Below are 23819 nucleotides of genomic sequence, written 5' to 3' on the forward strand. Positions count from 1 at the left end.
TTCTTTAAATGATGTTAGAACTGCGCCTCATTTCATATAAAAAGGTAATTTAATAATCGTTCCAATGGTTTTAGTCGTAGGTATATCAAACATTTATTGCTGATCCCCATGTTTTTTTTTTCTTTTTTTCTGACAGGGGCCTTTTCGCTTCAGGCACGTATAATTTATCATTTTTTAAAAATAAATTCCTTTGATTTCGTCTTTAGCGATTCTTTATTCGCGTTCAGCGATAATTTTCTTTCTATTTCTATAAGCAATTCATTGTGTAAAACTTTTGAATGCAAAATAAGCCGTATCACTATCTGATCAAAAGTATGTCGACTTATTTTCAGATTTACACATTTTTTTCGAATTCCTCCAGAAAGGCTCCTTTGCCTAAAAATGCCTTTGAATTTCTGTCATGTAAGGAATATACTTAAACTCAAGTTTTACACGATGAGTCAAAAGAGCATTTGGAATAACTAGCAGAAATTGTTGAAGGAGGAAATGACTTGGACTTATCAATTTTATAAAAAGCTTATGTTTTTGAACTTTCATCAATGCTTTTGTTTACAGTAAACAGTTCTTACATACGATTTTATAAAAATAGCACTACATTCAGGAAGATATAAAGGCCATTTTAAACATTGCAATTTTTTTTAGATTTTTTTTTATAGTATTAAGAATCTTCAAAGAAATAATACACTTATAGAATATTTTATACCAGCGTAGCATTATATTGCAATTTAAATGCTATAAATATTTGAGAAAAAGTAAATATTTATGATTTTTTTTTTAAAAAATGCGCACGTGCTTTGCATAGCCTATATATATTTCACGTATACTTGAAAATATATAAAGGCTTTATAAAAAAATCCCAAATTTTATCTCGCGCTTATTTTGCTCATAACACGTAGAACTTTCAACTAAATGATACAAAACTGCAAATACAGCAGAATATGTAACAATGTGTTATTGATGCTTTATATGAAAATTAAACATAAATAGAATATCAAAGGACATGTGAATGCTTACAGTAAATAACTTTGCGAAAAAACTGTGTAAATGGGAAATATAACATAGATTTTCCTTCATAATTTCAAGGGCAGATAAATATAAGAGGTTATATAAAAGTTTCAGTTGAATACTGATAAGATTCAGAAAGATATTAACATTGAAGTGAACTGACTTTCATTTGCTGTTTAAGAGAAACACAATATAATTTTTTTAAATTTAAAATTGATAATTTTTTAAATTTAAATATTTGAGTGACTGAATTGTATACTTTCAGAAATATCAATGTATAATATAAATTAAGAATCTAATTTATGTTATAGTAAATAAATAATATATTTTATTGCGTTGTTCATATTATTTGAATTAACAGAATTTCAACTTGGTATATTCTATAAAACTAAAAGCACCCGGACACTTTTATATTTGCCTTACCTGCACACACATCAACTATTTACACGAAGAAGAAATTACGGTTATGAAATGAGTACCATAAATACTTGTAAAATGAATTAAAATGCCGGATTTGAGAAAAATAAGTGCGCCACATTTCAGTAACAGAACTTTCTTTTACAAGAAAGTGATTCCGTTCCAACCGAACACTTCCAAAAATGAGTAGATAGACTTCCTGATAGAGAAGCAGATATTCTAACAACAGGTGGTTCCACTTCAGATTAGTAATTGATGATAAGTAAAACTAAGTTGTCGAAGCAAGTCATTTAATATCACTGAAGTTCTCATTGAATTTGCCCCCGCTTCTCATTGCCTAAATGTGCTTTTAATTATAAAAACTATATCAAGTCACAAATGTCAATTTGTATAGAGATCGTGAAGAGCATAATTAATGGTTAAGCATTATTAATGATGCTTAACCTACTAGAATTTCAATTCGATGTTTAATTCATAAGCATAAAGAGGTATTCAGTGAGTAAATTCAATTCGACTATCGAAGATTCAAATTGAAAAAGAGCAATTTATGGGAAATCCCTCATCTTTTAACTCTCCTTAGACAGCAACTAAAGTTTAACGCTCTACAATGCTAGTATCGTCCTGAATCTTGAAAGTATTCAACAAAATTTTTTATAGAAATTGCCTTATATCTGGCTTGGAAATTATAAAGTTGCAACTATGCTACTTTATAATTTCTACGAACATAAAAGAATTAAATTATTTACCACAACTATTTATATTTCCTGTGATATTCAAAATATTTACTTGTAATTTTAACGTAATATATAATTTGTACATTGCTACATGTTATGCAAGTTTCATAAGATGAAAAAGATACAGTAAAATTTGGGATATTTAAATATCTTTTGTATTTTTTTGAATATCCGTACTGAAAGTGCATGTAAGTATTGCGAGCAGTAAACAAAATGAATCGATGATTGGTGACATTTTGGCGCTTTTCAAGCTTAAAATGCTCGAACTAAAAAGGATAAATATTCCGTTTCTTAATATTCTTGACTTCACTAGTGAACTATATGGGAAAAAATTTTCCTCCCATTTGCCTTGTGAAAGCTTTTTATTGAATTCCGGTTGCTTTTGACAATATTCATAAACTTTTATATTCCGTTTAGTCTCTTCAAAAGCTCTCGAATGCAGTTTGGTTTGTGCAACGCGGCTGGCACTTGTCAAATTTATTGACGAAGTCATTTAAGAGGAGTATTGCACTTATAAATGATTATCTAATTGCGTTTTATAATATTAAAGAACATTTGGCTCATCTACCTGATTTTTTTGAAAAACTTGATAATTATTGTTTAACAAATAAACCCTTTAAATGTACTTTCGAAGTGTATAATTTAAATTTTCTTGGATTTTAAATTTCCAGTGAAAGTCTTTCTCCTCTTCTTGATCGAGTAGAGACTATTTAAAACTTTCCTAGAACAACAGCATGACCTATTCGTGGAAAATTTTAGTAATGCATAGTTTTTATCGTAGATTTATCCCTAAAGCAGCACATATTTTAGCACCCCTCTAATGGAATTTTTAGGCCACACAAACACACACAAAAAATCCTCTCGTTCATCTAAAATGTCTGAAACCCTTCTTGAATGGACTGGAGGAGCTAAAACTTCATTCACTGCAACTAAAACAGCATTAGCTGATGCAAACCTTCTTATATATCCAATTCCTGGTGCTATTTTAAGTGTTTGGATCGATGCGTCTCATTTTGCGTTTGCAGTTCATCGATGCAGCCTTCTAATGAAACTTGCAGCTGATAGCATTTCCAACTTAAAAACTTTCTTAAAGTCAGAAAATTTGGTATGCTTTGGATAAGGAACTTTTGGCTGTAAATAGCTCAATTAAGAAAATGAGGCACATGCGTGAAGGTTGTGAATTTATAATATATACTGACCAAAAGACTTTAAATTATGCTTTTAAGTGGAAACCAGCAAAAATTCCCTCACGCCAACTCAGAAATTTAAATACATTTCTCAACTTTCCACAGATATTCCCTATGCAGTTGGGGCAGACAATAAAGTTGCGGATGCAGTATCTAGAATTGAAATCAATGCAATTATGAACCACTCCCATTATATTACAAAATGTTAGATAAAACTCATCGTCATGATGCTGAATTTCAATTTTTCTTTCAGTCAGATTCATCTACTGAATTAGGTTTACAATATTTTCCCTTTGTAGATGCTTCTTTATATTGTGATTCCCCTCAAAAAATAAAGCAAGAAATCCCTCGACCTTCCATCCCAAAAGACCTAAGGCAAACAATATTTGAAAATTTGCTTTTCCTTTCTCATCTTGGACTATCAGTTACTACTGATATAATTTCTAATGAGTCAGGAATGAGAAAATATATCGAAACAGAGTTCGCTCTTGTGACAAATGACAGTGAGCTTAAATATCGAAATATGTCAACGCCTTCACTTAACACAGTTGCTTAATTCGCACATAATCATATTGACTATATTGGATCATTTCCTGCATCCGATAACCATAAGTATTGTCTTACTATCGTTAATAGGACCTGAAGTAATTCTTACAGTAGATATGTTGTTGGAAATGACAGTTCATGCATTTTTAAGAAGTTGTATTTTACGTTTTGTAACACCTGTTACTTTTACACTATATCAAGGGGGAAATTTTGAGTTTTTTTTATTTAGAAAGGGTATTCATAGAATCCATTCCTCTTTCATAAAGTAATAGAATAATAAAACGATTCCACAGACATACAAACAATTGTGTTATTGTCCATGAAGGCATTGGTTCATCTGATATTTTGCCTTTAGTATTGTTGGAACTACGCTCAACACTGAAGAATGACTTCAATGCAACAAGCTCTCAACTAATCTATGATACTATTTTACGTTTACCATCTGATATCATTCTGTAGTTTCTCTTCAAACGTCTGTGACACCCACATACGTGCCGAATTTAATTACCATGATGAGAAAACTTAGTACAATAGCTCACGTTTCTCATAGTCACAAGAAAAATTATGCATATCCATCATTGAAAACATGTACTCAAATTTTTCTTAGAAACGACCCAATTTGATCTCTTCTCACATTACCCTGTTCTATTCAATCGGTTTTAAATCGCACAGATAGACATTTTGTAATTGATCTAAATGGCAAAAGCATAACTAATTGAACTAATCGCTTAAAGCCAGATTATGAATTTTTAGAAGATTTTGATTCTGAAAACGGTAATTCAAATTTCGAACTACCTCTTAATAAACCACAAATCGAAGTTAAAACTTCTGCTACAAATACTAGAGGGGCAGAAATGTTCATTTTCCTAGAATAACATTTTAATTAGGAATAATTTTTAATTAACTAATAAAAACTATAATTAACTTTATAATTATAGTAATTTGTTATATTACATATTTCATGTTGTATTATATATATGTATTCGTATGTATTATTGCCATTTATGTTTTGTAGTACCTCATTACTGTTAATGACGAAGTCAATATACACACATTATATATATATATATATATATATATACAGCGTGCTGCCGAATTCGATCGACAAATTCAGAAGGGTGATAGTAGGCATCTAGAGGATAAAGAATCACCATACAACATAGGGTCCAAAAGACGTTTAGTAGGTGAAAATCGCAAAATATAGGGAGTCGGAAAACTTTTGGAAACTGTAAAAAATTAATAAAAAATAATAAATGCTGTTTCAACTATGAATTTTTTTTAAGTGAAAGTACATTCTTAAAAGTTTCTTTTCATACTGGTAAGATATGGATTTGATGATTTAGGGGGTCGTAAATTTCTGAAACCGAAAAAGTACTTTAGAACCCACATTTGCAAAAATATTAAAACTAGAAGAAGAATAAAAGCTAGAAAATGTAAGGAATTTTATATTCTATAATTTAATATAAGCATGTAGTATGAGAACAAGGGAGTTTTAAAGATATTCAAGAAAAAACTAAAAAGGGAACCAGAAAACATCAGTACTGATTTTCCCATAGAGCGTTGTCAAATTCTAAAGACAAATTTAGAGCAAGGGTAGTAAGCGTTAAGTAGATGAAAAATTACCAGAAAACATAGGGTAGCAGCTAACGTTTTTCAATGAAAATCACAAATTGGGTGGAGTTCGCACGCTGGATGCTTGATGCCACACAAGCAGATGGCCATTTTTTTGCTAGAGTTTTATTCTCAGATGAAACCTTCTTTGAGAGAGAAGGTGTCTTCAACACGCACAATTTGAATATTTGATGATTTGAAAATCCCTAAATCACTATCTCATTGAATGTACAGCACAAGTTTGATATTAAAATCAGGGCAGTCATCTATTTGGACCGTATCTTCTGCACGGACACCTCAGAGCACAAAGTACCTTGTTTTCTCCCACCACGTTCCTCTGGATTTGCTGCAGAGAACACCGACAATTGTACGCCAGAACATTTTTTTAATGCATGATGGAACACCAGCACATTTTAGTTGCATGTGTGAAATCTGACTTGTTGTTTGCGAATGAAGTTTACCAACCACCAATTCTGCAAATGCTCATTAATGATAACTTGCTTGCTGTTTTTTTTTCTTCCCCCCCCCTCCGAACGCATGAAAAATTTACACACAAGAAGGCTTCTTCTCGACTACCTTGTTCCTAATCCTCTCTTTGGCCATTCTCTTCGCCAGACTCATTTTCTTTCCGACATCTGTTTTTGCTATTTGCTAAGAATCACCATACAATATAGGATCGCAAACGACTTTTAGTAGGTGAAAATCTCAAAAAATAGGGAGTCCAAGAATTATTGGAAAATGTAAAAGAATAATAAAAAATTAACAAATGATATTTCATTTATGAATTTTTTTAAGAGAAAGTACATTCTTAAAAGTTTTTTTTTCGTGTAGGTGACATACCGATTTGATGATCTAGGGGGTCGTAAATTACTGAAAACGAAAAAGTAGTTTATAATCCTTATTTGCAAAAGATATTAAAACTTAAAGAAAAGAAAAATAAAAGTTGAAAATGTACGGAATTTTATTTTCTTTTATTTGATATAAGCAAATAGTTTGAAAACTGAGGAGTTTTTAAGATATTCAAGAAAAACTAAAATGAGCTCAAGAAAGCATCACTGCAATATTGGTACCGATTTTTGCAGAGGGTGTAGTCGAGTTCGAAAGACATATTCAGGGCGGGGATAGTAGGCATTAAGGAGATAAAAAATTAACAGAAAACATATGGTCGTAGTTAACGTTTCCCAGGGAAAATCGCAAAAACAGACATCGAATAGACGTTGAGTCTAGCGAAGAGAATGGCCCTATGAATGCGAGGATTAGGAACAAGGTAATCGGGAAGAATAAGGCTTCTCGAATATAAATTTTTCTGAGTTCAAGGAAAATAAAAGCAGTGAGCAAATAATCATTAATGAGCATTGCAGAATTGATGGTCATTCGCAAACAACATATCAGATTTCACGAATGCAACTAAAATGTGCTGGTGCATCATCATGCGTTAACCAAATGTTCTGGCTTACAATTGTCGATTCTTCCCACATTAAATCCGGAGGAACGTGCAGCAAGAAAACAAGGTACTTTGCGCCTCTGAGGCGTTCGGCAGAAGATAAGGTCCCAATACATGGCCCTGACCAGGTGTTAATATTAAATCTGTGTTGTACGTTCGACGAGATAGAGGTGTGGAGATTTTCGAATGACCAAATATGCGCATTGTGCGTGTTGAAGACGTCTTCTCACGTAAAGCAGGCTTCATCTGAGAATGAAACTCTAGCGGAAAGTGTGTATCTTCCTGTGTGGCATCAAATATCCAGCGTGCGAACTCCACCCGATTTCCGATTTTCACTAAAAAAATGTTGACTGCGACCCTATTTTTTCTGGTAATTTTTCATCTCTTTAATACTTACTATACCCGATCTGAATTTGTCTTTCGAATTTGACAACGCTCTATGAGAACATCGGTACTGATGTTGCAGCGATGTTTTCTTCTGCCTACTTTAGTTTTTCTGGAACATCTTAAAAACTCCTCCGTTTTCAAACTACACGCTTATATCAAACTAAAGAATATAAAATTCCTCACATTTTCACGCATTTTTCTTCAATATTTTAGACTACTTTTTCGTTTTCAGTCATTTACAACCCCTTAGATCATTAAATCAGCATGTTAACTACATGAAGAAAAAAAAAACGTTTAAGAATGTATTTTCACTTTAAAAAATCATAGTTGAAAGATCATTTGTTATTTTTAAATTTTTTTATAGTTTCCAACAATTCTTGGATTCCCTATATTTTTGCGATTTTCTCCCACTAAACGTCGTTTGGGACCCTATGTTGTATGGCGATTCTTTATCCTCTTGATTCCTACTTCCACCCCTCTGAATTTGTCGGTCGAATTCGGCAACACCCTGTGTATATTGTCAAAGGATAAAAATGGTTCAATATCATTCACGGTTCGTAATAAAAAATGATCCAGTATTATTCGTGGTTATAATATTCCAAATGACCATGCCCTGTCATTTGGGATTATTTTTCTCTTTGAAACCGATTGACTCGCCTTAAAAATGTGTCTAATGATCAGCTGTCTAAAGGGTTTTCTATTATTCAGTGTTATAATTACCATCTCATTTTCAGTAAAGAGAGTAAAAAGATGCGTTGTATTTGTTAATGGATTTTATATTTTTAAATAAATCTTGAAAAAGGTAACGTTTGCTCCAATGGTATTGGGCTCTATGAAATATTTTTTGGTTTTGATTTTAGCTCTACTGACATGGAATATTTCAAAGAAGAGTGTTTTTCTTTCTTTTGAGTACCAACTGAATATTTTGTTTGTCACTATTGACTCTATAAATTGAAACAATTTGCCAGGATAGCGGATCAATACTTTTACCTATTCTAAAGGAATCAAAATATTAAGAAAATACTTTTGATCCTTATGTAATGTGTCTTTATCAACACACAGGGTTAGGTCAGTAATGCTCACATTTTCTTTCGATTGCCCAGTAATCGAATTTTCTAACACCATCTGATCAGAAAAAAAGAGTCAAATGGCATGCAAAAAATATAAAACACAAAGATATCTTAACAGCTTTAGTGATTTCTTAAAGATTTCCTAATTTTTGTTACTTTATTTATTCTTACCATTCATTCTTTGTTGACAAATGATATCCAAATTCTGAAGCTTAGTTTTGCAAAGTTTTAATATGGATAAAAAAATAAAGAAAATAAATGAAGTGGATGTTTTTTAGATCTAAATAATAACCTTTCGTTGTGTATAGGGATTGCAATACCGGACCAAAATTTCAATACCGGTATTCGGTATTTTTTAGATCTTAATACCGGGATACCGGTTTTAATACCGGTATTAGAAATTTTAGAAAAAGAAAGAAAACGCAGGTGTTTCTTTGTTTTATTTGCCAGTTTTATAAGAGAGTGTAAATATCACAAAAATAATATGTAACTTATAAATTATAATACATCGAACCATTGTAATTCAACGACAAAATAAAGCGTGAAAATTATGGTAATGATTAGTAATTAGAATTTGTATATTAAAGTAATTCCATGCATTTCTTGTTTACTTTGCAAGGAATATATAATCAGAATCTACGGACCGATTGTGATTAAATTTAATTACTCTTTACGACGTTTAGTACTTTACAGCTAATATTACAATAAGCAGAAAAAACATGCCTTAAATTTTTAACATTAATTAAATACAGTTGATTTTCACAACTTTTTAAGACATTGAAGCCTCACGTGGGGACGGCAGACATCCATTAGTCATATTATTTTTTTCCTCATTATATTTATCACCAATTGTCAGATTTTTTACGGTTATAGTGACATGAAACAAAAGTATCATTTTTTTTTGGTCCACTCCACTATTCAGCTTTTTCTAATTTGATTTACAATATCTGCAGGTAGGTCATGAGCATCCTTGTATTTGCAATTTAAGTTACATCAAGAAAGGATTTTAAGCTCATTTAATGGCATAAAAATGAAGAACCAATATCAGAGAAAGGCAGAGAGTATTGTTCAAATTGTGATCCTCTTTATTAAATTTCAATAAAATAAATCTCTACTAACTCGTTGTAAATTTTCACTAAAGCATTCGTGTATTTCAACACTCACCGCTTTGTATGTCCTCTTTTGCCCAGCGTGCTTTCCTCCTCGCCCATCCATTTCAACATGAACACCATAGATGATGTCGTAGAAATTTTCCACCACTGCAACTTTTTTGTAAACCACACTTTCACTCCTGTCACTTCCATTGCTCTGAAAAATAAATAAAAAAAGATCCCATTTTTAAAACAGTCTTTAAACTGAGCGAGACTAGGCTATTGAAACTTTTCAAATATCAATATTCGATGCCATTTCAGTTTCAAATGAAGTACTTTTTGAGCTCTGAAATGATTCAATGACTTGAAGGAAAATGGATAAAATATATACCAAGCATCCGTAGAAAATATCCAAGCGTTTATTGAGGACTAAAGATGACAAACATCGCAAGTGCCCTAAGCGAAAACGTTGTAAATCGGAAAAAGAAAATTGTTCACGCAAGCTACACTCCCTTTTAAAATACTTCGACACGTTTCACTTTATAAAGTATTGTTCATTTGACATTTTAATGTGAAAAAGATGTTGGATACTTTTCTGTTATTACATAGCTTACCGCTTTTAAACTTCAATACACGCCTTTAAAATTTTGTTACCGTAAGAACACGATAAACCGGCCCACTAGCAACCAAAGTGTCTGTTAAACGATCCTATATTAGAGAAACGCTCGTTTTCTTATATTAATTAAGTTAACAGGAATTATTCAGAAAAGGTTGTCAAACTTGGTACAGGAGTCGGGTTCTGCAATGCAAAGGCCTCTATAATGTCATTATCGACAAATAATCTTTGATAACGTAAGAAGTTATTTAGAGGAGAAAATAAAAACACAGTTTCATTTTTCAATATCGAAATGACAAATTCCATCCCTTTTCACGATAAAATAGTTTTGTAAGTATACTAGAAACTGTAAGTGTGCTCTCGAAGCTCAAAGAATCATTGAGAAAATCAGTAAGATTTACAAATATTCTTATTAGGGATAATTATTCATCTCACTCATGGATCTTTTAACCCTTTGCACTCGGATGGTGACTCTAACTCATCGTTCAAGACAGTGCATCATTATGACATTTTATTTATTTATTTTTTACTGTTAAAAATACCTGCAAAATGGTAAGAAGATGTGAAAATACAAATTAAAGCATATTATTATATATATTATATATATATTATATATATATATAAATTTTTTAAACAGAATCGTGGCCGAAGACAGAAAAGACACTTTGAAATTTTAAAATCGTTTTATTCCATCCCGGGAAGCATGATTTATGTACAAGCAGAAGCGACGAGAGCATCAACAGAGAACGACACGTGAGGGAAATGAGGAAAAATTCATGAAAGATTTATTCCCTTGATTATATACTGTGAGATTTTGATAGGGAGAGAATCTAGGTTTTTAAAAAATATTCGCTTAGCTAGACAATTTTTATCCCTCCACACGGAGTGTGGGAACTTGTCGACTTCAGCAATTTTAGAAATCGTGTTGAATGAATTAAATAAAAAAGGTGGAACTGGATCAGGAAATAAGAGAATATATTCGAATGAAGTTAATATGAGCCAAATTAAGCTAAAAATTAGGAAATTAATTAAGTTTAAATTATATTTTAAAATATCATTACATAATGAACAAGGAGCAATGAACAAGTCCTTGTTTTAAGTGAATAAATATGCATCGAATTACTTTTGCAAAGGGTCAACTGTCTTTCTAATGGGCCATGTGTCTTTTCTTCACTTCTCGTTATTCCAAGAAAGAATTCCTCAGATAATACGTCAACTAGTACGAGCTAATTAATTTTTATATAATTTCAGACAAACGATTTTGACAAACTATGCCAGAAAATAGTCATCATTTAAATTTAGTCTTTTTTTAATCAACTTTTCGATGACATATTGTTATTACAGTTGGATAATCGATGTTCTACTGTATTATCATAACAAATAAAGGCGTTGCTAATTTTTCTCGGAATATAAGCTTCTTAAAAATGACCAAATAAATTATTTGTCTTAGCATCAATAAGTGAACCACAGAAATAAAGTTGCATAAGAATTATTTTAGTATTTTAGAAAAATTAGCATGCTTTTCTTTATTAATAATACCCTGCAGATTTATTTCTGTAATTCACTGATTCTGTTGGTCGAAACTTTATCTATTTATCTTCATTTTATAAAACAATGGTTTGGATTAATAGAACGTATTCTATAGTCTTCTGATATGAGATCCTATTTCTTGCTACCTTGAACATGAGAAATTTGATTTCTACATAGCTTATTTTTCACATGAATATTTTTACATCACCTTTTAGCCATTGTCTTAAGAGCACATTTTCCAGTTAAAAACTTTATTTAAAGATTATTTTAACCAATTTATACGCCAAGCACTATTTTTCTAATCAGAAATATATAGTTGTTTCTTTATCGGCTTTCAAAGTTTCCGCTGAAGATGCTTTTAGAAAGTTACTGATGCATCTAGTGTACAAAAAAGAAAATAATAAGTCCCATTTCTGCTTGAAATATTTCCGATTCTTGGATCCAGCAAATGATGATAAAGAAACTTACTTTGCCTGAAGCAAATTCGAAGGATCCAGGCTTTGTTTTGATCATTCTTTTTTTTTTTCGGTGTGGGAAGGGGAGACATCACAAAATGGGGTCCTTCAATGTATGCACCGTTTCCGAGACTATTACCTTCGGAAGAGAAGACTTGTGTGATGATCCCCCTCCGTTTCCGATCTTGCACATAATGAAATATTTAAAAGAGGTGGCTTTCGTGGGTTTTAAACATTTATCAGAGAAAGAGGTGCTGTAAATTTGAGGTAAAGATGAAAGTTCCTTCTGCAATCTGATCTTATAATAATCGCATGATAAGAGTGCAATAGCTTTCGAAAAGTGATGAGGGTAAGGTTATGACTTTTCTTGTTTAAACCAGGAGGAAGGCTTTTCGCAACTTCTATAAATTAAACGTAGGTATTTGCTAAAAGTAAAACTTCTATATCTGCCAGCCAGAATTTAATAAAATTTAAAATATTGTATTTGAGATCTTGAATTGAGTCAAACATGATAAGCAACTCAAGGAGTTTTCCCAGAAATTTGCTTTTGAATTGATCAATTCTTTCGTGTTATTAATATCAACCAGTCAGCAAAATAAAATGCTCTCTTGTTTTGGAAGAGAAATGTCAAGTATGCTATTTTTGGTTTCTCGTACAGGAAGTAAACATAGAGAGAGAGAGAGAGCATTGTGATCGCCAAAAAGTGCGAATTCTAGCTTTTGACGTTTTAGAGTTCCCTGAATCAGAAAAGCACATTTTTGGAATTAGGTATGTCTCCTAACACGATAATTCAATAACATTTTGATCTTTATGAATCAAATAGGGTCCTTACATCAGTGTAGTAGATTTCTATCAAATTTTGAACGAAATCCATTTGGAGGAAATGTGTCAGTCCACTTGCCTGAATATAATTGAACGCGATAGCTACAAAACGAAAAGCGTTATATGGTGGAATTTAGTTTGTAAAGTATAGATATGTATCTAATTTAGAATAAATTCTGTTAAAGGGTGGATCGCCTGTCTTGCATAAATGTAAACGTGGTAGTTTAAAACTGTAACAACTTAAGTAAATGAAATTCGGTTCAAATGAAAGACGCTCATCGAAAGTTTGGAGTCAGCACTGAACAAGTTTTGAAAGTTCTAAGAGCGGCCAACGCTTCAAGAGTCTTTTTTTTCCATTGTGTATTTCTGTGCTAGTTGGAGAGGAAGGGAGGGGACTTCCGTTCACAGAAAAGCCGTTTGGACGAAGGTTTTATTCATTTACGTAGAAATCACGTGTTAGAACAAGTGTACAACATACTTACCACAGGGGTAGAAAAATTTGTATTGTTAACGATAAAACTTTCACAGTGTGATGCGTTTTCAGTTTTAAAAATTCCCTGAAGTACATCGAAGGACCTATAGTTTTATTTTATAAACTATTGAGCACAAAATGTGACTGCCATCTGGAGATATGAGAGATTTTGAAAGTTCTTGTATTTTTCACTCCAAATAATATGAGATCACATTAAGCATCATACAAATACTAAGTTTGTGGCTTAAATGCTCTACTGAAAATTTTAGTTTTGAGTTACTGCTTTTACATTTGCTTGCATCTTGAATGCAGAATGTGATAAGTATCAATAATGTTGTTTTTGAGCAAAACGTTTTTTTTTTTTTTTTTTTTTTTTTTTGTGGAATAATCACTCTGCAAATTTCAACTATATTTAGTTGTTAATAATCTAGAATCTTGCAGTGAGATGTAATATTTGTATTTTATTAAAGGGAGTTTCACTTTGAAGCTTATTTAACAAGAGTATTTCTATAATGATTGCGACTTTCATTTCCTTTACTACCTAACGCAACAACACAAAGGTTGAAAATGCCTATTTTAGCGAGAGAAAAAATCATAATTTATGTTGCTGTATTGTTTAAGATTTTTGGAAGATTTTAAAATATCACTAGAACCAAAATTGAAAGAAAACACAGGATTCTCTTAAAATTTTTATGACAAATCTGGTTTCAGTACTTGACAAAAAATTTTCGTATGCAAATTTTTAATATTAATTACGATATTTAGACGCATACAAATTTGTATAGAAGACACAAATATACAAAAAAAGTGCTTTAAAAATGAAGGCAACGTTCGAATACTTTGTTAAGTACATCTGCTTGAATCTCAAATTTAAATAAGTGGTTTTATTAAAAGACAAAAACATTTGGAATTCATTTATTTAAATGCCTTTTAAACTTCATTTATAAAAAAAAATTTCTAAAAAATTATTGTAAAATTTTACTTTTTGCGTTATTTTGAGAAAATATTTCGTTTGTTTAAAATTAATAGAACATCAAGAAACTGCTTATATTGTTCATATATTTGAAAATAAAAGATGTATAACTCGTTTATTATATTTAAATAGCAATCAGTTTCAGTTTAGAAAACATGAAACAATTCATTCCAAAATAACATGCTTAAAGCAAGAATTTTACCATATTAAACAAAGCAGTATCTTTATAGAAATCCTAATATAAAATCCAGAATAGAGAAAAACGATACAAAACGCCTATGCTATAAATAACAATTAACTTCTCATATAAATACTTAATTTCACTTCATATCATTTTTTTAACCTTTTTCCTAGCCATCAAGTAGTAATTAAACAGAAATGGACAACAAAAAGAAACATTCAGATTTTCAAATTCCATCCTATTTCCCTTTTCAACTCAAATGCACCAACTATAAAAATTTTGAATCAATAAATAATACTGATTTTTTTTCGTCAAACCGAAAATCGAACAGCCCTATTAATAATAAATATATTTATTAAAGAGTTTGCGACAAAGTTTTGACGAGACTGTACCCGATGATTAATATCTGTTCTTTAAAAATTCTTCCATTTATACGACGGTATATATCCTTCAAATATGAAGGCGTTACGTCAACTGGTTAGCTTGCCAAGGCTTTAATTTGAATCACCCTGTGTGCGTATTATATTATATATATATATATGTGTGTGTGTGTGTGTGTGTGTGTGTGTGTGTGTGTGTGTGTGTGTGTGTGTGTGTGCGTGTGTGTGCGTGTGCGTGTGCGTGCGTGTGCGTGTGCGTGTGTGTGTGCGTGCGTGTGCGTGCGTGTGTGTGTGTGTGCGTGCGTGTGTGTGTGCGTGCGTGTGTGTGTGCGCGCTGGAACTTGTCCTCCTCATTTTCAGTTAGAATGTCTGGAAGAATGCTAGTTTTCAAAGTATTATTGGTGTAAAAGAATGTTCGATAGAAAATATCACGATGACTAGCATATGTAATCGAATATTCTATTCCGATCAAAATACTCAATGACACACAAAAGGAAACAGGTAAGCATCAGCATGAGTCGTAACATATATTGCATTTTCTACTGTATTCAAATCAAACTTTACGTTTTTGGCCTATGTATGAGTGATTGTAACTGTGAATTTCTAATATTCAGTAATGAAGACATTGAACGTTCAAAACCGAAAGAAGCAGATGGTTTGAAAAATTTTGTGCGGATACAGAAAAAATATTTAACATATGAATATAATGCAGATTCTTTAATATTAAATGAATTAAAATAATCGTTATACATAAAATATTCTTTTCTGGCAGATATGAATTAAAAGTAATTTCATCGATTTGATTTACGTTAATAGAATTAAAATTTGAGAAGAGATAAGATTCAGCGAATACATTGGTTTATTAAAATACAATTGAAAGTAACCGTACCTTAAGGGTCTAAAAAAGAAATTGAACTCTTAAAGATTAGAAGAATTGATTGTGTGGGTATGTTTAAGTAAATGATCGTTAATGTTAACGAATATCAATGAAAGTATCTTGAAGTATATAGATGAGAATACATGCAAGTGGAATTGAATTTAGTTATACATCAAAATAATCGATTTTCCAAAAAAAGAAGTTACCATTCAAAATTCATAACTAATTTTTTTCTGTATGATTTTTCTTAAAAGCAAGAATAATGATTTTTCATATTGATTCAACTTTTATAGAACAAAATTTTACAACATAGGAAAACCAAAAAAAAAAAAAAAAAAAAAAAAAAAAAAAAAAAAAAAAAAAATCAAAAATTCGATTTCATTCCTATTACAAAATAAGAATAAAGGATTTTTTAAAAATAAGAGGAAAAAGAGCGAATAAAAAACTTCTATTACTTGAATCATATACTAAAGTTTATTAAAAAATATTAAATAAAAACTTTTTCGGAAACAATTATTTTTGTGCCTTGGAAAAAAAAATTAACAGTAAAAACAGTAAAACTTTAAAAAAAAATAAAAAAAACTCTGAAATTCAAAGTAAAACAAATGCAACTTCTAACTTGCTTACTTTCGTATTTCAGCACTAATGATATCTTATGTCTTATAAATTACACTTTGTCGACTTATGTTTAAGTTGTTATGATCTAATGCAATGTACATCGAGATCGAAATTGCTCAGACCGGAGTTCCATTAGACATGTTGGCGTCTTTGTTAGAAGTTTTGAAGATAAAACAAGCAGTTACTCAGAGAAATGCTCAAATAAGCATAGACACAAGTTAAAATATAGTTCTTTTATTGTTAATCTTACAAAGCAGTAAAATGACAATCATTTTAATCTATGCTTAAGGAATTAAAATATTAGAAAAATGGAAAGATACGAAAGAAAGAGGCGCCATGCACGTCAAAATTCTTTTGTCACAGAATCGCCAACGATGTTCTACACACGTCATCAGAAGTAAAAATGGTGTTTGCTACTCGTCGACCGAGATTATTTGCCTGAACACAATCTTAGTTGGGAAAATTAATTCTTTTAAATGATATCAATCTTTTCCTTATTTCTTTAAGTTATCGAATAATTTGTGGAGTTTCGCTGAGAGTTCCTTTGCACACACCTGTTAATTTCTGGCCACGTAAATGGTTCACTTTCAGCATTTGCTAAAGTTTTTAAGTTTAAGAAAATAATTCAACCTTGAAACGTTAAAATTAATTTTGTCTCTAATTTAAAAGACTTTTTCATCTAAAGCAGCCAAATTTAAAACAGTATGATGTTTCCCCATGCTTGACTAATAGGAAACCGAAATGCCAAGTTTAATTTCCATAAATTTCGTTATGCTAGGGAAACAAATTCATACTCTAGAAGTTACAATGCAATTGCTCTTATATTTTGTTGACGATAAATACTGTCATCAATTTTGTCATCGGAGAGATAATGATTATATAACTGAGCGAATTTAAATCATGTAAGAAAAAGGACTCAAAGTTGGCAAATTTGAATAATAACAAATTCTTACATAAAATTTTATCTTTAGAAACGTTAAAATAAAGTCTATTTTTTTTTAACTTAGAATAATGCATTCATCTTTAAACTCGCGTTTTGTTGTTCCTGAAAGCGATGAATAATTGAAAATTTGCGATGAATTTCATTAACTAAGAAAAATCAATTCGCATGGGAGAAATGTTTTGATATGATCACCCTTCTATTTTATTGAAGGAATATCCTGTTCAGCACAAACAGTGAACTGGAATCAGGTCAGAAAAATTAATCCATTCTAATAAATGTAAAGAAAGGTTTCTTCTAAAACTGATTTCGTATAAAAGTGATGATGAGAATTAATCTACGTAAACTTTAAAAAGAGAAAGAATGAATAAAATCTTAACATTTTCCTTAAAACATATTAAAAGTGCGTCACAATAAAAAAAAATGAATGAAATTTAATTATTGAAAAAGTTATCTCCATTTCGAGAAATTTTTATCAAAGTGTTGAATGAAATCGAAGACGAAGAAATATAGATCCTAAAAAAACTGATTTCATATAAATAACCACATTTTATGAAAATGATCAACGTAAGCTTTTCATAAAATTAATAAAATCTTCTATAAACTGATTAAAAATGCGTATGGTAACAAAAAATAGTAAATAAAACAATTAGCATATAAAATAAAATGAGATTGAAAGGCAAACTTCATTTAGCGAATTTTTATCACTAGTGTGTAAAGTCAAAATCGACCTAAGTATCTAAAAACCTTCAAAAAATTTTTAACTGTTAAAAAAATAATTAGTTGATTAAAACAAAAAACTAAATTCTTTGCGGAAAATTTTATTCCGAAATAGTTCCTAAACACCGAGAATTCCCCAAAAATTTGCAAATTCCGAAAAGAAAATGTCTAATCAGTTCTTCATCTTCGAAAAGATTGAGGAGGTGGGGGGGGGGAATCAGCCGGAGTCATCTAAAGTCATTAAATTTATCTCTCAATTATCCTTTTTCTTTTATTCAAATTTTATTTATTTTACAAAATTAATATTAATAATTGAATTTTCATACTTTGGAGAACAATCCAAATTTCCTTATAAAATGCTCTTTAACATTTGATTTCATTTCATATAGAGTCCATTTAATTAGCATGCATTTCAATCAGTTAGTGTAAACTATCAAAAGTCAAGTCTAATAATAAATTAATAATTATTTTTATTTATTTCGCCTATTATTTAAATGGATTATACGAAAATTTATTTTCAATATCAGTTTGGTGTATATCATTTCATATTCATTCTTATTGCTTTAATTTTCCGTTATTGCTCTTTGTTTCGTCGAGTAATTCTTACTGACTCGATATTAAACAAAAAATTAATACTATACTTTCCTTTATTCAGGTTTTCGTATTATTTCACAAGTTAACTTTGCAACATTTTTGTTATAACAATGTTACAAAGGAACAGATTCGCCGTTAAGAGCGAAGAAGACTAAATAAGAATTCAATTAAAATGCTCTTACTTGCAAGTATAAATAATTCTTAAATACTATTCTTGAAACTTATCATTTAAAATAATCAAAAATTCTGAATTGATTTATCATTTATAATTGATATAACAAGCTGAGGTCAAAAAAAAAAAAGAAAGAAAGAAGCACAATAGTAAAAGATATACTTATTTCCCGAAACACCTCTTTTTATTTTAAACATAAATATCACATTGCTGATGATTTACATAGTCAAATTTCCACCAAAAGTTACTTTAAATCGTTTTAAATTATTTTTATTATTAATCTCTTTTTACTGGAAAACATATTAAATAATAATATTAATTAATTTGTACATATATGTTTTTAAGTTTTTGTTTCCTTTTTTTTAAAAAAATGTATAAATTACCTTATCTACGTACAAGGAACTCCTTTTGTATTAATTCAATAATTCATACATTTAACACTATATAAATTTGTGTTTTGTGTATAATTTGCCTTCTGTGATTTTTTATAATTAAAAACCTTACAAATAATGTCTATTAATGCAATCAGCTCTCATTAACCTCACACAAAATCATTTGAAATGTAATATTGTTACATGCATCAATCTTTCCACTTACTTTTACATCTCATTCAAAAAGAAATCTATATCTGAATCATTATTGAAGGACATAATTTGTATTCTGCTCCATTTTAGCAATTTTTCTTTGTTGTCAATTTTTCTTTGTCAACTCTTTTCTAAAGTTGAGAAGCTTCCCAAAGAAAGCGAAAAGGATGTTGTTCAGAAAGCTTTTGGTTATTCATTTATATCTTAAAAACTATTGGTGGAAACTGATAAAATTTAAAACAGTGATGTTTCAGGTCTTACTACTTTCAACTGACATCCAAATTTCGTGGATGTTTCATGAGTTTCTATTCAAAAAGTTTTAACTTAAGAATTTAAAAAATTAATTAAGAATCTAAAATATCATTTTCTGTTTTTTAAAACCATCATTTTGTCTTTTCATTGCATATTTTAATGCAAAATAAGAATTACTCTCAATGGTTCCTTAAATCTGTGGTTCCTTGGAATCTGTAGAAAAAACCCGAAATTCTAATTTAGCAGTAGGAATTGAAAATTTCAATTACTATTAACTCATGAGTAAGTTAATCAAAATTACAAGATTTTATATGTAGGCCAGCTGTTTTAATCTGGTGAATTTGAACATGTATTCGAAAGCTGCTGTTATCATTTGAAAAAATTGAATTTGTGTAAATCTAAGTATGAAAACGACCCCTTGCAGGAAAAATATTTCATGCATTTATAGAGAATATATTTCTATCTAGACAGACATTTACAACTTTATTCTGCGACAATTAGTTTCGAAATAATGATCAGTGTCTGGTTACTTTTTGACGCACTGTACATTATCCAAAATTCTTGCTCGACTAATAAGCGTGAAAAGATGGCTTTTTATCGAAGACTCAAACTATTATGCAAAGCTGCAGTTGCATAATTAGTATTTTTTTTAATTTTTGTTAGTAAGAAGGTCACCTTGCTTCGAATCATTTTATTTCATTTATGAGATTGTCGGAGAGACTGCCAGAAAAATATACCCCATGTTATAGATCTAAACATAGATTTTATTTACTTGAAGAGAAAAATGATGCAAATTGTAGGCGATTTTTAAATAAGCAGCGTCATATATTCATGCATTTGTATTGGAGAAGGTAAAATGTGTCCAATTATAAAAAAAATTCATTTGCATTCAATAAAAAGATTTCTATGCATTTAATTCTAGATTTTCTCGTAAGATTCATTTTTTAAAGGGTGTCCCAAAATGAACGCAAGGTTTGAATTTGCCACCATTCGTGCAGTACAGTGTTGCCAACCCTATTAAAAATCATTTGAGAGCTGATACTTTAGGGTTATTAAAAATGGAGCGTTACACAATAGCACAACATGTTTTCATTGTTGAATAATATTTCAATGAAAGTCTGTCGGCGCGGCCACAGTTCGAAAATTTGTGAACTGACTCCCTAGATCGTGTGATTGAACACCACTGGATTTCTTTTTATGTAGTTATTTTCGATTAAAGGTCTATGCCAGCAAGCCCACAAGCACACGTGCATTGAAGATGAAAATCCAACGTTGCATGAAGGAAAAGCAGCCACATTTATGCAAAATGGGCATGGAAAATTTCGAAAAAAGAGAGCGTATGTGCGAGTAAAGCCATGGAGGCCATTTGTTCCATGTGTTATTCCATACATAACCCTATCCTGTGTAATTTACGATTGAATAAAAGTATAACAATATAAAGAAACAATTGTGTGCTTTTTTAAAGTCTAATTTTGAGTTAACACGTTGTTCTATCGTGTAATGCTCCATTTTTACTAACCCTAAACTATCAGTTGTCAAATGATCTTTTAATAGGGTTGCGAACGTTTTATTGCATGAATGATGGTAAACTCAAATCTTGCGTTAATTTTTAATGACATCTGTGGATCTAAAGTCTTTAGGTGATTTCCAGAAAGCGCAACTGGAAACACAGATGTTAGGCCCTTTCTACAGGAGATACTGAATTTGATGGATATACCATCGGGGCAAGAATTTGCTGCAGGTAATTCTCCTCCACAAAATAATACTTGGTTCTTTAGGATTCCTTATCTTAAATATTGTTTTTCATACCGTCAGTGGGGGAGGGATGATGTAAGCTTTTGTAGATTGCGATTCATTCTCCCAAAGAAAAGAATTTAAGAAATACTTTAAAAAAGTCATGAAACAGCACGCGGAGGGCATTTTGAAGTCGTGAAACATTTAAGTAAAACCCTAAAATAATTGTATATCCTTATCAATATAAATACGACGTACAAAAAATGCCACGAGTTCCTAGCCGGAAAAGGATTCAAAACAAAAACTAAAGGTCACTTGTAGGCGCTATATTATGAATACAGAATTCGAAGGAATAATTTTGGATATTCTATTAACAGTCCCTGTACCTTCAAAGGGCAATCGATATGCTTTAGTGCTGATACACTGTTTTAAAGAAGTTGCCTGAAGAAGTTATCAGCCTACAGTAGAAGAAACCTCGACTGCAGAAGCTCTTCGAAAATTGGATTTTACACTATCGCATGCCTTGATATTTCATTTGGATCAAGAAACAAATTTTTATCCCGCACTTTGTATTGAGTTCTGCTAAGTCTTCGGAATTCTGTAAACTCGAACTAGAACGTTACATCTGAAGTCTTACGGTAGGTTCAAGAGGTTTAATCGAATTATTTCAAATCGTCTTTATTTGTTTTAAAAAATCAGACTGATTGTGAAACAAATTTGCCACTTTCTCTTCTGACCTATCGGAATATTGTTCATGAAATGACTGGATAGACTTCATCAGAGACGCATTTTTAGCGAACGTCACGATTGTTCCGTGATATCCTATTTGGGCGATCAAGTGATACGACTTCTTCGCCAAATGAGTACTTGGATAATTTAGAGTTATGTTTAGAAAGAATATATGCATTTGACATAGAGAGAATTTAATTTTGAAGTTAAAGAATGAAGTCTCGTTACGACGCCAGAACAACAAATCACGTTTCTAAGGAGGGTGACCAAGTTTGAATGAATGAGTTGAAGCGGCTGAGGTTTCTGAACCTGAAGGTGCAGCAGAACCAGGAAAGACCGCATACTATTCTCAGAAAACTGAATTATATTATCTACAGAATTCAGAAGTCACCAACTGCAAAGCCGAAGGTTATCCACTTTAATTGACAAGACATTACTGATCATAGTTCTATGTAATAAGACTGCCGGGAAAGGGACAACAGCCTTACGAATCTGTAATATCGCATCCTTACCATATTAGAATCATCGTTGGAAAGAGAGCGAGACAGGGACTCTTATTTCGTGCTGAATGGATGGTAGGATAATGACTTCGATTTTTGCCCTCAATTTGACGTCACTTGGCGACGAAATAGAGGATTTTAACAATTAAGAAAAAGTTTTCTGGAAAATAAAAGAATTATTAAAGAATTTCTATTAGAATCCAAGACCAGTTAAATCAGGATAATTCTATGTGACGACATACTCCCTCGAAAGTTTATAAAAAAATGAAGTTTTCACAAGATAATCAATTCTCTCTCTCTGTAGTTTGTTCGCTGAACGAGTTCTAGCTGTGCTCTCCGAGAGCTATTGCTGTTTTCTATTTAGCGATTTTCTGCTTATTTTTTAAGTATTTGTTGTCCTCTACATATTTCTGCAACATATTTCATTCATGTAAACACATTCATTTCATGTTACATATTTCATCCAAACATGTGCTTTCCAGTGGAATTAAGAGTTGTTTTACATTATCTGAACTACTCACTTCTTCTTACTCACCGGAGGAATTCAGTTGCAGCAGCAGTTTTAAGCAAATTCACATTCGAATAAGAAAAAATCAAATGCATCCAATTTATCCAATTTGATTGGTAATGAAATTTGTTTAGGATTTTAAATCCGAGTTATTTTATATTTATTTTTCAGGAAAAATAAGAAAGGTAAGAGTAAAGCTACTTTTGAAATCTTCAAAACGAATGATGGCTTCTATAACGAACAGATTTTGATCGTCCATTAAGTAACTAGATACTTTAAGTAGATAATTAAGTAGATACTTTAGATACTAAGTGAGTACTTAAGATACTATATTAAGCAGATACTAAATAAGTAGATACTTTATTTTATCTTCACCTGAAAGCAAAATTGATAGACTTTAGGGAGAAAACTTTTCCTGAAATATTTTTTTTCTATTTTAAAATGCTTTTCATGAAATATTTTTCAAATTGCTTAGGCCGAATTTCAGTTTGACCGAAAGTAGCGACTATTAAACATTGTGGTAGAGTGCATATTAGGTCATTAAAAAAAAGCAAAACGAATCCTCAGGATATTTCCTACATTCGAGATTGTACCTGTTTTCCCTAAATCTACGCCATTTGACAATACGATCAGAAATTGTTGCTCTGCCAAAAGGCTATTAGACTGAAAT

General features: G+C 30.9%; 1 protein-coding gene across 1 annotated transcript in view; it reads right to left on the reverse strand.

Annotated features, from left to right (window-relative positions):
* Positions 1 to 23819, reverse strand: part of LOC129959026 (nucleolar protein 4-like) — a 150420-nt gene that overhangs the window by 48348 nt on the left and 78253 nt on the right. Inside the window, exon 2 of the mRNA XM_056071795.1 lies at positions 9566 to 9709. Coding sequence (XP_055927770.1) covers positions 9566 to 9709 — 144 coding nt within the window. The remainder of the gene's footprint in view (positions 1 to 9565; positions 9710 to 23819) is intronic.

Source organism: Argiope bruennichi, chromosome X1, assembly GCF_947563725.1.
Source record: "Argiope bruennichi chromosome X1, qqArgBrue1.1, whole genome shotgun sequence".
Classification (NCBI taxonomy): Eukaryota; Metazoa; Arthropoda; class Arachnida; order Araneae; family Araneidae; genus Argiope; species Argiope bruennichi.